Here is a 16,795-nt window from a genome sequence, read left to right on the forward strand (position 1 = left end):
CCAGGGAAGCACCCGGTGTCTGCGCTGATGGAGATCTGCAACAAGAGGAGGTGGACGCCGCCCGAGTTCGTGCTGGTGGACGACAGTGGGCCTGATCACCGCAAGCATTTCATCTTCAAGGTGGGTCTGGGCTGCCTGCCCCTGTGCTGCTTTCTCTGTGCCAGGGGTGAAATCCATGTTTCTGTTTGATAGAAACACCTCACGGGGCTGGCTGAGGATGGTGGAGCCGTCTCGGTGCTGGAACGTGCAAGTCCTGTTCCTGGAAAGGCCAAACCGAGTCCCTGGAGCACTTTATTCTGGGATCCCAGGGCTGGAGCCCCTCTGAGGCCAGGCTTGGAGAGCTGGGGGTGCTCACCTGGAGGAGGGAAGGCTCCAGTGAGACCTCAGAGCTCCTTGCCGGCCCTAAAGGGGCTCCAGCAGAGCTGGAGAGGGACTGGGGACAAGGGCTGGAGGGGCAGGACGCAGGGAATGGCTTCCCTCTGCCCGAGGGCAGGGCTGGATGGGATCCTGGGAATTAGGAATTCCCTGGCAGGGTGGGCAGCCCGTGGCACAGGGAGCCCAGGGCAGCTGTTGCTGCCCCTGGGTCCCTGGCAGGGCCCGAGGCCGCTGGCGCTGGGAGCAGCCCTGCACGGTGCAAGGTGCCCCTGCCATGGCCGGGGTGGCACCGGCTGGGCCGTCAGGTCCCTGCCAGCCCCGAGCACGGTGGGATCCCCCGCAATGCCCTTGCTGGCAGGCAGCCACGGGGTGTGTGTCCCTAAAAAGGAGCTGCCCAGAGTGTGCCTGGGGCAGGCACGGCCCCCTCGCTAACCCCTGGTTCCCCCGTGCCAGGTGAGAGTCAATGGCAACGAGTACAGGCCCACCTTTGCCAGCCTTAACAAGAAGCACGCGAAAGCCACGGCGGCCACGGCGGCGCTGCAGGCCATGGGACTCGTACCAAAGGAAAGCATGGTCAATACCACCATGTTCAGGAGTGCCTCACACCGCTAAGCTTGGCTTTACTGGGACACTGGTTCTGAGCATTTTACTCTGCACAACAAATGGTATTTGCCCCTCTCATGTTGTAAATACATCGGCGATTCCCACCTTGTAAAAACTGTACAGACACCCGCAGGTTTTTTCTTTTGTACCATCCAAATGTATTTAAATCATACTTAGTTTTTGGTATGTTTATATTGTTTACATTAGTGATGTAATTATTTCTTAAACGACTAAATCAGACGACAGACTCTGGAGGCATCAGAAATCCAGACCCTTGGCTGAAGCTCCTGCAGTTCCTCTCCTGTCAGAGCGTTGACCCTTTCTTTGATACAGTTTTGTAGTGGCTGCAGAGTCCCCTGGGCTCGGGGGTGCTGGGGACACCCTGGGGCCGTGCCCGGGCGCTGCCCCCTCGGTGCCACCCCAGGGCACGGCCTGGCCCAGCCCCCCAGGGGCTGCCATTCCCAACCAGTGAATCCACTGCCTGATGCTGATTGTACGGATTTGTGGTTCATGTGAATTTTAAACTCTTTAACAAATCTACAACTGGATTTGGGGGGAGGGAGGGGGTAGAATGACGCTTCAATTGTTGTACCCAACTTGGTCAATAAAGCAGCACAAGTTCATAATCTTCACCCCTGGTCAGTAAGCAGTGATTGCAAGGGATGCCAAGCCAGGAAACAGGAATTTAAACTCGCCAAAATGCCTTCTGCAAGGAACACACACGTACAGAAGTGGCTTTGTGAGGATTCCCAACAGCCTTTGGGATGGCAGGAGCAGGTCAGGTGGTTTTTGTTAGTTTTGAACTTTTACAAAATAACTCCTTGGGATGCAATGTTCAGGATAAGGATCCTCTGCCCTCAAGGAGCCTGATGCAGAGTTTGGGCAGTTGGACAGCAGAGAGGATGTGGAAAGCTTTTCCTGCTTTTTATTCTTTATTTAAGAAGCATTAATCTTTGATCTGTGTGCACCCTCCCCGAGGGGTCTGAGTTAGGGGCGGGCTGCCGGCATTCCTGCACTGGGGTCCTTCAGGGGCTTGTCCCAGACAGGTCTGTGTGAGCTGTGAACCTGAGCAAACCCAGCCAGGGACCCCGTGGCCATGGGGGTCCATGGGGCTGAGGAATCCCTGGTGCCCAGAGCCCTGTGGGTCTGTCAGTGTCACAGAACGCGGAGTCTCCTTGCTCTGCAGGGACAAGGCTTGGTGTCCCTGTGCACCAGGGAGTTGGGCTTGGTTTGGAGGCACAAAAGCCCCTGTGAGTCTGTCCAAGCGCTCCGAAAATGCTTCAGTTGATCTTCATTTCATGGACGTTGTTGTCTTGAATTAAACTTTTTTCCCTTTGGCATCTCGCCTTTGGTCTCTGACTGAACGTGTGGAGCTCGTCCTGCAAGTGCCTGGGAGGGGGGAACTGCCAGGAGAGCTGGGGGGATCATCCTGGGGGTGCTGGGGCTGGAGCAGCTCCCTCCCTGTCCGGTTTTGGGCTGTTTGGATGGCCTGGAAAGGCCCGGGGTGGCCTTGGGGCAGCCGCGTTTCAAAGGAACAGAAGAGGCTTCAGTTCTTTTCTCGGTCTCGGTGTTTATTAATTGTTTATCTAAAAGATTTTCTCTGGGCCCGACAGAGCTCTGCTCAGCAGCCAGCCATGAGCACACTCCCTGCCCTCCGGGCGGTCACCTATCTTTATACCCATGGTTACGTGTACAATATTTATCATTTTTCCCCAATCCTTTTTATTTTTATTGCCCGGTGCACTTTTAGTAATGACCAATCCCAAAGTGCCACCATCACCACAGAAGATGGAGGAGAAGAAGAAGAAGAAGAAGGACAGGACACGCCCCAATTCCTCCATCTTACTTCTCTAAACCCCCCTGTACAGAAATCCTAAACCCTGTGTTTCACTCTCTAATTAACCAATCCCTTCACCATTCACCCCGGTGAAACCCTCCTGTCCTCATACAGGTGTCGTCTCCTGTGTGGGATCAAAGTCCAGCCACCAGACACTTCTGGAACATTCCAGGACTCCCGAGCCCCCCAAGGGTGCTCTCGGTGACACCTCAGGGCTGAGCTGCTGAGCTCCCACACCTCCCCACTCAGTGCCTCGGCAGAGCCCAGGCCCCGCAGCTGCTGAGGATTCTCTGCGTGGCAGCTCAGGGGTTACAGCTGGACAAATCACATTTGGGAATGTACAACCCCTGTACTTGTGTGCTTCCTTTTTCCATATCCCTGTTTCCCGTGCCTAAGGTAAAGAGCTGAGTTCTGTCCCAGCAGCAGAGAAATCCACTCCCACTAAAGACTCCATTTGAAAAATAACTACTCAGAAAGGTCTGGATTTCATGGCTTGAAGCTGAGGGGATCTGTGTGTTCCCTGGAGCCACATCCTTCAGGAACAGCCCTGCATCCTGGGAGAGCTGGGATTTGCTCCTGGGGCTGGCAGCTCACAGCAGTTCTGTAAAACCCAGAGTTCCTGCAGAGCTGCATCCCTGCTGGATCCTGGGCAGGACACTGACCCTGCTGGAGCCTGAGACAGACAGACAGACAGACAGACAGGCTCTGGGGGCAGAGGAAGCCATTGCTGGCCCAGGCTCAGGGTTGGGTTTGTGGGGCTTTGCTGGGTGATGCCAGAGCCCAGGGGCAGCAGCAGGGAGAGCTGAGCTTTGCTGCCCACGGCTTCACTTCAGTAACAAACACCAGATTATAGAAATGCACCTGGAGAGCACAAACAGAGTTGGTTCCACTTCCCACTCACCTGTGGCATTCCCTGCTGCAGGAATGTGCTCAGCCCAGAGCTGTGGGAAAGGGACACCTTCCCCAAAATGCCTGGGAGCCTCTCCCTGCAGGGAAACACTCGGGGCACCTGCTCAGACCCTGCTCCTCTTCCTCTGTCTCTGATCCATGGAATCCCTGGGGCTGGCACAGCCCTGCCAGCCCATGCAGTGCCAGCTGTGCCCACCTTGTGCCCAGCCCAGAGCACTCAGTGCCACCTCCAGGGCACACCTGCAGGGATGGGCACTGCAAAGCTCCCTGGGCAGCCCCTGCCAAGGCCTGGCACCCTTTCCTTGTGCCCAGGTGCTGCAGCCATTGGATTCCCCCAGGCTGTGGTTTGTAGGCCTGGGTGGGTGTGGGAGCTCTGACCTCCCTTCCTCCCTGTGGAGTTCCGAGATGGCCCCAGCCCAAGAGGTGCCACACACCAAGGTGCAGCTGCTGAGGGTGGCAGGGGCTGTGAACAGTCTGGGAAGGGGTTTGGCCAAACATTCCACCCATCCATGGGATCCCAGAAGGTTTGGGCTGGAAGGAACCTTAAAGCTCATCTGGTTCCTATCCCCTGCCCTGGGGGAGTTCAAGGTCTGACCTGGTTATGAGTTCCTGCTCCAAGCAGGAGCAGAAATTCCATGCTTGGAACAGAAGGGGAATACCAACCTGCCAGGGGCAAACCAGACCAATAAAACCACGGTTTATTTTAAAAACACTTTGTACAATAAAAAAGGAGATGTCCAAGGCCTTTCCCCTCCTTTCCCTCAAAGCCCTTGGAGGTTCCTGTGCAGCAGCTGTGTGGGTGTCCCTCCCACCCTGCCCCACGCCCGGCACCTGCAGCCCAGGGAGGGCGAGTCCTGCCCCAGGGCCCAGCAGCGTTCCTAGGCCTTCCAGGTGTAGCTGAAATCCTTCATCTCCAGCAGGCGGAGGGAGGATTTCCCCAGCGTGGGACACTGACTCAGCTGAGCCAGAGTCCGGGGGTGCAGCCCGCAGGCCGGCAGCTCCTGCTGCTCCTCCTCCTGTGGGGGCACCGGCACCGAGTGAGGCTTTGTGAGGGAAATCGCCCCGGGCAGTCCCGGTGTGCGCTCCCTGTCCCGGTGTGCGCTCCTGTCCCTGGCTGTCCTGAGCTGTCCCGGTGTGCCCTCCCCATCCCGGCCTGTCCCGGTGTGCCCTCCCCATCCCGGCTTTCCCAGTGTGCCCTCCCCATCCCGGCTGTCCCGGTGTGCATTGCCCATCCCGGCCTGTCCCGGTGTGCCCTCCCCATCCCGCCTGTCCCGGTGTGCCCTCCCCATCCCGGCTGTCCCGGTGTGCCCTCCCCATCCCGGCCTGTCCAGGTGTGCCCTCCCCATCCCAGGCAGTCCCGGTGTGCCCTCCCTGTCCCGGTGTGCGCTCCCTGTCCCCGTCCCGGTGTGCCCTCCCCATCCCGGCTGTCCCGGTGTGCGCTCCCTGTCCCGGTGTGCGCTCCCTGTCCCGGTGTGCCCTCCCTGTCCCGGTGTGCGCTCCCTGTCCCTGGCTGTCCTGGTGTGCCCTCCCCGTTCCCGGGCTGTCCCGGTGTGCATTGCCCATCCCAGGCAGTCCCGGTGTGCCCTCCCCATCCCAGGCAGTCCCGGTGTTCGCTCCCCTCACCTGGGGCGGGCCCGGGCTGGCGTTGAAGGCGGCGCTGGGCTCGTGGGGGCTGAGCAGGGCGCGGAAGGAGCCGCGCTGAGCCGGGCCCAGCAGCAGCGTCAGGGCGTGCAGGGCGTGCGGCAGGACGGGCCCCAGCACCTCCAGGCTGAACACGTCCTCAAAGCCGCCGGGCACCCGGGCACGGCCGCTGACAGTGCGGGCCTGGGGGCGGGGAGAGCAGCGCGGTCAGTGCTGCACAGCACAGCACAGCACAGCACAGCACAGCACAGCACTGCACAGCACAGCACAGCACAGCACAGCACAGCACAGCACAGCGCAGCGCAGCACAGCGCAGCACAGCACAGCACAGCACAGCACAGCACAGCACAGCACGGCACAGCACAGCACAGCGCAGCACAGCACAGCACAGCACAGCACAGCACAGCGCAGCACAGCACAGCACAGCACAGCACAGCACAGCACAGCGCAGCACAGCACAGCACAGCACAGCACAGCACAGCACAGCACAGCACAGCACAGCACAGCACAGCACAGCACAGCACGGCACAGCACGGCACAGCACAGCACAGTGCAGCACAGTGCAGCACAGCACAGCACAGCGCAGCACAGCACAGCACAGCACAGCACAGCACAGCACAGCACAGCCAGCACAGCACAGCACAGCACAGCACAGCACAGCACAGCACAGCACAGCACAGCACAGCACAGCACAGCACAGCACGGCACAGCACGGCACAGCACAGCACAGTGCAGCACAGCACAGCACAGCACAGCACAGCACAGCACAGCACAGCACAGCACAGCACAGCACAGCACAGCGCAGCACAGCACAGCACAGCACGGCACAGCACAGCACAGCACAGCACAGCACAGCACAGCACAGCACAGCACTGCACAGCACAGCACAGCACAGCACAGCACAGCACAGCACAGCACAGCACAGCACGGCACGGCACAGCACAGCACAGCACAGCACAGCACAGCACAGCACAGCACAGTGCAGCACAGCACAGCACAGCACAGCACAGCACAGCACAGCACAGCACAGCACAGCACAGCACGGCACAGCACAGCACAGCACAGCACAGCACAGCACAGCACAGCACAGCACAGCACAGCACAGCACGGCACGGCACGGCACGGCACGGCACGGCACAGCACAGCACTGCACAGCACAGCACAGCACAGCACAGCCAGGAACCGGCACCGCTCTGGCACCACAGGCCACGGCCCCACTGAAAATGGAAACACTTCTCAGTGCTGCCCACTCCCTGTGCAATGCATGAGGCTTTACTGTCCCTGTAACAACTCCTAAAATGTGTCCCTGCACTGCAGGAATGCTGTAGGGATTGGGAAGTGCCCAAGAACTTCTCTGCTGGAACAAGCAGCTGATCCTGTTCTTACTGGGAAGAAAATTGGGTTAGATATAGGGAAAGAATTCTTGGCTGTAGGGTGGGGAAGCCCTGGCCCAGCTGGGCCTGCCCCTGGATCCCTGGAAGTGTCCAAGGTCAGGCTGGATGAGCCTTGGAACAACCTTGGATAGTGGAAGGTGTCGCTGGCCATGGCAGGGGTTGGTCCCTCCCAATCCAAACCATTCCTGCAGGAACAGAAGGGGAGCTCTGGCTCAGGGGCTCCTCCTGCAAGGGGCTGGGATGGTCTGAGAGCCCATAAGAGCTGGGGAGAATCCTAACAACACTTTCCCTATGGGCAGCCCTGCACAGCCTCTTGTCTATTGGGAGGTGAGGAAGGGGATGCAGGGATGTCAGTTCAGAGCAGGGATGTCAGTTCAGGGCAGGGATGTCAGTTCAATGCAGGGATGTCAGTTCAATGCAGGGATGTCAGTTCAATGCAGGGATGTCAGTTCAGGGCAGGGATGTCAGTTCAATGCAGGGATGTCAGTTCAGGGCAGGGGGGTCAGTTCAATGCAGGGATGTCAGTTCAGGGCAGGGATGTCAGTTCAATGCAGGGATGTCAGTTCAGTGCAGGGATGTCAGTTCAATGCAGGGATGTCAGTTCAGGGCAGGGATGTCAGTTCAATGCAGGGATGTCAGTTCAGTGCAGGGATGTCAGTTCAATGCAGGGATGTCAGTTCAGTGCAGGGATGTCAGTTCAATGCAGGGATGTCAGTTCCCGGTGCAGCAGGGAGTCAGTTCAAAGCAGGGAGTCAGTTCAATGCAGGGATGTCAGTTCAGGGCAGGGATGGGCAGTTCAGTGTATGGGAGTCAGTTCAAGTCAGTTCAATGGCAGGGATGTCAGTTCAAGGCAGGGGGTCAGTTCAGGGCAGGGATGTCAGTTCAATGCAGGGGGGTCAGTTCAGGGCAGGGATGTCAGTTCAATGCAGGGGGGTCAGTTCAATGCAGGGATGTCAGTTCAATGCAGGGGGGTCAGTTCAATGCAGGGATGTCAGTTCAGTGCAGGGGAGGGGGTCAGTTCAATGCAGGGGGTGTCAACAGGGGTATTCAAAGCAGGGATGTCAGTTCAAGGCAGGGGGGTCACAGTTCAATGCAGGGGGGTCAGTTCAATGCAGGGGGTCAGTTCAATGCAGGGATGTCAGTTCAATGGCAGGGGGGTCAGTTCGCAGGGCAGGGATGTCAGTTCAGGGCAGGGATGTCAGTTCAATGCAGGATGTCAGTTCAATGCAGGGATGTCAGTTCAATGCAGGGGGGTCAGTTCAATGTCAGGGGATGTCAGTTCAGGGCAGGGATGTCAGTTCAATGCAGGGATTCCAGTTTCAATGCAGGATGTCAGTTCAGTGCAGGGATGTCAGTTCAATGCAGGGATGTCAGTTCAGGGCAGGGATGTCAGTTCAGGGCAGGGAGGTCAGTTCAGGGCAGGGATGTCAGTTCAGGGCAGGGATGTCAGTTCAATGCAGGGATGTCAGTTCAGGCAGGGGGTCAGTTCATGCAGGGATGTCAGTTCATGCAGGGATGTCAGTTCAATGCAGGGATGTCAGTTCAGGGCAGGGATGTCAGTTCACGGGCAGGATGTCAGTTCATGGGCAGGGATGTCAGTTCATGCAGGGATGTCAGTTCATGCAGGGGATGTCAGTTCAATGCAGGGATGTCAGTTCAATGCAGGGATGTCAGTTCAGGGCAGGGATGTCAGTTCAATGCAGGGGGTCAGTTCAATGCAGGGCTGTCAGTTCAGGCAGGGATGTCAGTTCAATGCAGGGGGGTCAGTTCAATGCAGGGATGTCAGTTCAGTGCAGGGATGTCAGTTCAATGCAGGGGTCAGTTCAATGCAGGGATGTCAGTTCAATGCAGGGATGTCAGTTCAATGCAGGGATGTCAGTTCAGTGCAGGGATGTCAGTTCAATGCAGGGATGTCAGTTCAATGCAGGGATGTCAGTTCAATGCAGGGATGTCAGTTCAATGCAGGGATGTCAGTTCAATGCAGGGATGTCAGTTCATGCAGGGAGTCAGTTCAATGCAGGGATGTCAGTTCATGCAGGGATGTCAGTTCAATGCAGGGATGTCAGTTCAGTGCAGGGGGGTCAGTTCAATGCAGGGATGTCAGTTCAGTGCAGGGATGTCAGTTCAGGGCAGGGATGTCAGTTCAATGCAGGGATGTCAGTTCAGGGCAGGGGGGTCAGTTCAGTGCAGGGATGTCAGTTCAATGCAGGGATGTCAGTTCAATGCAGGGATGTCAGTTCAGGGCAGGGATGTCAGTTCAATGCAGGGATGTCAGTTCAATGCAGGGATGTCAGTTCAGGGCAGGGGGGTCAGTTCAGTGCAGGGATGTCAGTTCAGGGCAGGGATGTCAGTTCAATGCAGGGATGTCAGTTCAATGCAGGGGGGTCAGTTCAATGCAGGGATGTCAGTTCAGGGCAGGGATGTCAGTTCAGTGCAGGGATGTCAGTTCAGTGCAGGGGGGTCAGTTCAATGCAGGGATGTCAGTTCAATGCAGGGATGTCAGTTCAATGCAGGGAGGTCAGTTCAATGCAGGGATGTCAGTTCAATGCAGGGATGTCAGTTCAGTGCAGGGATGTCAGTTCAGGGCAGGGGGGTCAGTTCAGGGCAGGGATGTCAGTTCAATGCAGGGATGTCAGTTCAGTGCAGGGATGTCAGTTCAGGGCAGGGATGTCAGTTCAGGGCAGGGATGTCAGTTCAATGCAGGGATGTCAGCTCAATGCAGGGATGTCAGTTCAATGCAGGGATATCAGTTCAGTGCAGGGATGTCAGTTCAGGGCAGGGGGGTCAGTTCAGGACAGGGGGGTCAGTTCAGTGCAGGGATGTCAGCTCAATGCAGGGATGTCAGCTCAATGCAGGGAGGTCAGTTCAATGCAGGGATGTCAGTTCAATGCAGGGATGTCAGTTCAATGCAGGGATGTCAGTTCAATGCAGGGATGTCAGTTCAGGGCAGGGATGTGTTGCAGGGATTTAGGAACAGGCTGTGCCTGCACACAAGGTGCTGACTCAGGCATCAGCCAGAAGCCCCCGCTGTGGTGCCCGAGGAACCCCCCGAGGCAGGGGCTGATCCCCGGGTAAGGAATGGCTCCCTGCCCACTCCCGGCCCGCCGTGCCCTCCTCACCTTGAGCGTGTGCAGGGTCCCGCCCCGGAAGGCCACCGGGGACAGCAGCGTCGGGGGCAGCCCCGCCTGCGGCCCCGCCACGGCCACCAGGCTGCGGCAGCTGATGAGGAAATTGAGCAGCCTGAAGGTGTTGCTGCCCCTCACCAGCACCAGCGACTCGGGCCTGTGATCCACCTGCACCTCGTGCTTCTCCCTGCGCCTGGAGCCCAGTCAAGGGAAAGCCACGGAGCCCTGGGGAGCATCCATGGGCCAGAAAGGTGGAGCTGGGAGCCCTCCCTCAGCCCGTCTGACCAAAATCCCCAAACACAAACCCCACCCAGCTGTGCCCCCACCCACATCTGCTCTTCAGATATTAAACAGCATCTTAATCCTGGCTTCAACTCCTAGAAATACTTGCAAAGTAACTAAAAAGAAAATGCAGTATCTCATCACGTGCAGGAACGTGAGGATTCATACTTGTAAGAGTTCTCAAAAACTTCTACAGAACTCAAATGCACCACAGCACTGGAAAAGCTGCAGGGTTTGCCCGTGTGACACATCTGGAAGATCAGAGGAAGGATACATTTGGATAGAAATGGTGTCTGGTTTCTTCACCTTGTCTTGGACTCCCATCTCCTCAAGCCAAGAGAAGCTTCCATCATCATCGTCATCGCTGGGAGCCGGTTCCCTGCGACACAGGATCAGTGTTAGCAGGGCAGTGCCTCTGAGGGAGCTTTTCCAAAGGGACTGTGCAGGAGCCTGGGGATGCCCCTGAATTCCAGCACTGCACAGCTGTGGGAAATGGAAAGATAGAAACTTCCACAGATTCGGGAGGGTTTGGGCCTTGGAATGAGCATGGATTGATGCAAAAATAAAGAACATTATTAAGTAGAATAACAGATGTTAAGAACAAAAAACAGACATTAAGTATAAAAAGCATAAACTTATTTTCTATAGTTGTAAGTAAGAATATGCTTTAAATAAGTGAGAAACTGTATTGATAAAATGGTGAAGGGTTTATACTGTAAGGGTGTGGTTGTACAGAGTAACTAAGAGTTCAGAAGTTATAACAGAAGCACATGTGTGTAGGTGAGTTAGACACCCATTGAATAAAAGTATCCACAGTAAGTAAAGGTGATAGGTTAGAAATGCAAAATAAGAAATGCAAAAAGTTCTGTATTGCCTTCTAACAAAGAAACTTGTAACTACTTTGAGCTATGGTCGAATGCTTGCTCCTCTGAAATCTCAGAGCCTCTGAGATGTTTATCTGATCAATGAATCTATGGCTGAATGCTTGCTCCTCTGAAATCTCACGGCCTCTGAGCTGGTGTTTATGTGAGCAATGAATGGATGCCGGCCCCTTCCCTCTATGCCAGTGCCCACAGCATTGTCACTCACCCCACATCCTCCACACTGCTGCCCGCTCTGATGCCCTCAGCTGTCTCTGTCTCCAGACTCTCCTCAGAGTTTTTCTGTTTCCTGGCTCCACTTTCCTCCAGCAGAGGCAAGGAGAACTCTATGCCTGTGGTGAGGGGAGGCAGCAGTGAGGGGCTGTGTGCCAGCCCCGTGCCCATCCCCATCCCCATTTCCCTTACCCTTGGCGCGCATGGCATGGCACAGGCCGAGCGTGGTGCGGGCAATGGCGGCCGTGTGCCAGCCCTGACCTATCCCCATCCCTGTCCATGCCCACCCCCATTTCCCTTACCCTTGGTGCGCAGGGCATGGCACAGGCCGAGCGTGGTGCGGGCAATGGCGGCCGTGTGCCAGCCCTGACCTATCCCCATGCCCAGCGGGTACCCTTACCCTCAGCACACATGATGTGGCGCAGGCTGCGCGTGGTGGGCACGATGGCGGCCGTGTGCCAGCCCTGTGCCCATGCCCATCCCCATGCCCATTTCCCTTACCCTCGGCGCGCATGGCGTGGCACAGACCGTGCATGGTGGGCACGATGGCGGCCGTGTGCCAGTCCTGCCCATCCCCATCCCTGTGCCCATGCCCATCCCAGTTCCCTTACCCTCGGCGCGCATGGCGTGGCACAGACCGTGCATGGTGGGCGCGATGGCGGCCGTGTGCCAGCCCTGCCCATCCCCATGCCCATCCCCGTGCCCAGTTCCCTTACCCTCGGCGCGCATGGCGTGGCACAGACCGTGCATGGTGGGCACGATGGCGGCCGTGTGCCAGCCCTGTGCCCATCCCCGTGCCCATCCCCGTGCCCAGTTCCCTTACCCTCGGCGCGCATGGCGTGGCGCAGGCCGCGCGTGGTGGGCGCGATGGCGGCCGTGTGCCAGCCCTGCCCATCCCCATGCCCATGCCCAGCGGGTACCCTTACCCTCGGCGCGCATGGCGTGGCACAGGCCGCGCGTGGTGGGCGCGATGGCGGCCGTGTGCCAGCCCTGCCCATCCCCATGCCCATCCCCATGCCCATCCCCATGCCCATTTCCCTTACCCTCGGCGCGCATGGCGTGGCGCAGGCCGCGCGTGGTGGGCGCGATGGCGGCCGTGTGCCAGCCCTGTGCCCATCCCCATGCCCATTCCCATTTCCCTTACCCTCGGCACGCATGGCGTGGCACAGGCCGCGCATGGTGGGCGCGATGGCGGCCGTGTGCCAGCCCTGCCCATGCCCATCCCCATGCCCATCCCCGTGCCCATTTCCCTTACCCTCGGCGCGCATGGCGTGGCGCAGGCCGCGCGTGGTGGGCGCGATGGCGGCCGTGGGCTCGGCGCTGCCCGCCAGCCCCGCGGCGCGGAACAGCACCGAGAACTGCGCCGAGCACACGTAGAAGTAGGGGCAGAGGCGCGCCCGCAGCAGCTGGTACAGAGAGGTGAAGCTCACCGACCTGCCAGGGAACACAGCGCTGGCACCGCTGGCAGGGCCCCTGCCCTGAGAGGGAATGGGGACAGGGCATGCAGGGACAGGACACGGGAATGGCTCCCAGTGCCAGAGGGCAGGGATGGATGGGAGATTGGCAATGAGGAATTGTTGTCTAGGAGGGTGGGCAGGGCTGGGATGGAACTCCATCCCTGGACCCCTGGCAGTGCCCAAGGCCAGGTTGGACACTGGGGCTGGGAGCAGCCTGGCACAGTGAAAGGTGTCCCTGCCATGGCAGGGGTTGAGATGTGATGATCCCTAAGCTCCCTTCCAACCCACACCGTGCCATAACCCTGTGATTAATTAAAATCTGCTCACCTCACACCCACCCAGCCATCAGGCCGCACTCACCAGTCACTCATGAGCACTTGCTGCAGGGCCTCATCCTGTGCCCAGGGACAGGCCCTCCCGGCCATGCTCCTGTCCGCCCCGAGGCGGGGGAAGAGCGGCAGCCAGGGCAGCGAGGGGTGCAGCCAGTAGAGCAGGCTCTGCTGGAAGGCACAGCGCAGCTCCGAGCACAGCCGCGGCTCCTGCGGGGCGCAGGGCGGGTGAGGGGCACGGCAGAGCTGCGGAGCGCGGAGCTGCAGCCCCAGGCACCCGCCCGGCCCTCACCTGCACGCTCCGGGGCAGCGAGGCCGCCGCGGCCCGGCAGTGCTGAGCCACCCCCTGCGCCTCCTCGTGGCCTTTCAGGTGTTCTGCCCACGTGAAGGGCTGCGAGGACATGAAGAGAACGCGCGTTTTAATGCTCCAGTCTGCGGGGAATTCCTGGCGCGGCGAGGAGGGAGCTTTGGGTACGGCGAGAGGGGAATGAAGGTCCTGAGCAAGCAGAAACAGCATCCGTTAACTCGCAGAACATTCAACCTGTTCACAGGCTGACAGGTATTTTTTTATTATTTATTCTATATTTATTATTTATATATTATTTATTCTATAGTATTTAATATTTATATTATGTACTATTATTATTATATTCTTATTTATATATTTTTTTATGCATTATCATTTTGATTCTTTTGCTCAGCACCAGATTCGAACATAAACACTCCATTCTATTGCCTATAAAACCACATTGAGCTGACAGTTATTATTTAATATATTATTATATTATTTATTCTATAGTATTTAATATTTATATTATATACTATTATTATTATATTCTTATTTATATATTCTTTTATGCATTATCATTTTGATTCTTTTGCTCAGCACCAGATTCGGACATAAACACTCCATTCTATTGCCTATAAAAACCACATTGAGCTGACAGTTATTATTTAATATATTATTATATTATTTATTCTATTATTATTATTTAATATTTATATGATATTATATACTATTATTATTATATTCTTATTTATATATTCTTTTATGCATTATCATTTTGATTCTTTTGCTCAGCACCAGATTCGAACATAAACACTCCATTCTATTGCCTATAAAACCACATTGAGCTGACAGTTATTATTTAATATATTATTATTTATTCTATTATTATTAAATATTTATATATTATATACTATTATTATTATATTCTTATTTATGTATTATTTTATGCATTATCATTTTGATTCTTTTGCTCAGCACCAGATTCGAACAAAAACACTCCATTCTATTGCCTATAGAACCACATTGAGCTGACAGTTATTATTTAATATTATATTATTTATTCTATTATTATTATTTAATATTTATATGATATTATATTCTTATTTATATATTATTTTATACATTATTATTTTGATTCTTTTGCTCAGCACCAGATTCGAACAAAACCACTCCATTCTATTGCCTATATAAATAATATATTTAATATATTATTATATTATTTATTCTATAGTATTTAATATTTATATGATTTTATATACTATGATTATTATATTCTTATTTATATATTATTTTATACATTATTATTTTGATTCTTTTGCTCAGCACCAGATTCGAACATAAACACTCCATTCTATTGCCTATAAAACCACATTGAGCTGACAGTTATTATTTAATAGATTATTATATTATTTATTCTATTATTATTAAATATTTATATGATATTATATTCTTATTTATATATTATTTTATACATTATTATTTTGATTCTTTTGCTCAGCACCAGATTCGAACAAAACCACTCCATTCTATTGCCTATAGAACCATACGACAGGCCTTGCACTCATTACTCCTTCCAACAGTATAAACTAGGAACAAATAAAAAGCTAAATTATTAAAACAAAAAAGCCCTGAGCCTGATGTTTATGAAGGCAAGAATTTCCATGCCAAAATGGTTATTTCATTTCATCCTCTCCTGGTGACTGTAAGGTCACAAGCTGAACAAAGCCCTAGGCACCTCCAAGACAGTTTGTTCTCTTTTTTCTATCCTTCCAATTTAGTTTGAACTTCAGTTTCTGCACCTAGAACAACATTAGAGAGTGTCTATTGAAACCCTGTTTGAATTTCAAGGGCTGGTTTTCAGGAATTCTTGCTTTCCTATGTGCCTGATGAAGTGCTCCATTTCTGTAGCTGAGAACCAGACTGCAGGAGGTCTGTCTGGTGAAAAACATCCTCATCTCAACTACATACAAAACTAGGAAACAGTAAAATTATAGTCAGGAAAACTGAAAGAAAACAACCTGTCCATGGAACTACAACAGCAGTGAGGTCAGGCAGAAGGCTGGGTTTAGAAGACTGTCACCAGAACAGGAAACATCAATGTAAGAAATTTCCTTGAATACTGACATTTCAGTACATTCTTTTATGCAAAGATGGGCCACCAAATACCAAGTGAAACAGTTTCAGCTTTCTGTGTGCCCTGAGAACAGATGGAATGTTTTCAGCAGCGTGCGCTGTTTCATACCTGGCTTAGGGCGAGGATGTCGGAACTTTCAGCAGGCTCCGCTCTCCCGGGGGGCTTCTCCTCACAGGCCGGCTCTAAAAACTGAATGAAAGAGCAGCATGAGGCACAGCACAAAGGAGCACCGGGCTGGTCATTTTAAACACTGCCCTTGCAGTGACATTTCCCGAGTGACCCTCAGCACCCCGGGCCGCAAACAAACCCGGCTCGGGGCGAGCACAAGATCCGCATCCAGAGCTGAGCAACAGCCTGAGCCCAGCAGGGCCTTGGTGGAGCCGGGGGCGAGCCCGGGGCTGCATCGGGAAGGGGCTGAGGGGCTGGGGGCCATGGCTGAGGGCGATGCCCGAGGGCTGAGAGCAGAGGACCCCGCTGCCAGGGCTCGGTCCCACCTGCCAGAAGGGCACTGCCGATGGATCCCCGCCCGCGGGGGTCGCTGCTGGAGGCTGAGGGGCGGCCGCCGCCCGCCGCGGAGCGTTGTCCAGGCTGGAGAAGGGGTTGCGGCGGCGGGCGGCCCCAGAGCCCCGCGGGGCCGGGGCGGCGGCGGCTTCCGCGGCTCCGTCGGAGTCGCTCCTCCGCACAGGACGTTTGCGCTTCAGCCGCAGCAGCGCCGGCGGCTTCTTGAAGCCGGGCGAGTGCCCGGGCTCGGCAGGGGCGGCCATGGCCGAGCGGGACCCGGAGGAGCCGCGCTCCGGTCTTGGCGCCAAAGAGCGCCCGCTCCGCCCCGGGGCGGTGCTGAGGGAGCGGCGCCGCCATTGCTGCCGCCCCCAGGGGCTCTGAGGGGAGCGCGGCTCCCGCCAGCCCCGCTCCGTCCGCACCGGCCACACAAACACGGAGCACAAAGACAGACGGCGCTGAAATTGTGTCCGTGCCTTGCCAAATGCACCCGGACAGCGGCCCCAGGGCCTGGGCTCGGCTGCGGCAGCATCGCCACACGGCTGCCCCAGGGCCAAATCCCCTGTGCCCATACCGGGGCCGGGGATGTGCGATGGCACACGAACCACGCGGGGTTCAGCCTCTCTGGGAGAAAGAAACGAGTGTTTGAGGCTATTTGGGAGAGAAAACTACACTCGATGTTGTACAGGGAGTTCAAAAGGCATAACAAATACTAGAGAAGTATTAGACATCCATGTGGTTCAAAAGGCATAAAGAGGTAGTCAGGAGCAAGAATTTTACCGACAAAAGATTTAATAAAAGAAAAACGATACTTTTAAAAGATCTTTC

At 55.3% G+C, this 16,795-nt stretch overlaps 2 protein-coding genes across 4 annotated transcripts in view; one reads left to right on the forward strand and one right to left on the reverse strand.

Annotated features, from left to right (window-relative positions):
• The window catches only part of SON (SON DNA and RNA binding protein), a 37,838-nt gene extending 36,228 nt beyond the window's left edge, over window positions 1-1,610 (forward strand). For 2 of the 3 annotated variants that reach the window (XM_064704313.1, XM_064704305.1), the window contains exons 11-12: window positions 5-120; window positions 193-821. In XM_064704313.1, coding sequence (XP_064560383.1) covers window positions 5-120; window positions 193-807 — 731 coding nt within the window. In that variant the 3' untranslated portion in view covers window positions 808-821. The other variant, XM_064704322.1, reaches the window with a different exon arrangement.
• A 2,823-nt stretch (window positions 1,611-4,433) lies between these two features.
• Window positions 4,434-16,273, reverse strand: DONSON (DNA replication fork stabilization factor DONSON). The gene is made up of 10 exons (XM_064704383.1): window positions 15,964-16,273; window positions 15,578-15,658; window positions 13,339-13,542; window positions 13,078-13,256; window positions 12,516-12,694; window positions 11,256-11,379; window positions 10,441-10,545; window positions 9,879-10,077; window positions 5,348-5,548; window positions 4,434-4,740 (listed from the first exon to the last, which is right to left on the reverse strand). The coding sequence occupies exons 1-10, from the start codon at window positions 16,231-16,233 to the stop codon at window positions 4,603-4,605; spliced, it is 1,680 nt and encodes a 559-aa protein (XP_064560453.1). The 5' UTR covers window positions 16,234-16,273; the 3' UTR covers window positions 4,434-4,602.
• Window positions 16,274-16,795: the final 522 nt, after the last annotated feature.

Source organism: Zonotrichia leucophrys, chromosome 1 (assembly GCF_028769735.1).
Source record: "Zonotrichia leucophrys gambelii isolate GWCS_2022_RI chromosome 1, RI_Zleu_2.0, whole genome shotgun sequence".
In the NCBI taxonomy this organism is placed as follows: Eukaryota; Metazoa; Chordata; class Aves; order Passeriformes; family Passerellidae; genus Zonotrichia; species Zonotrichia leucophrys.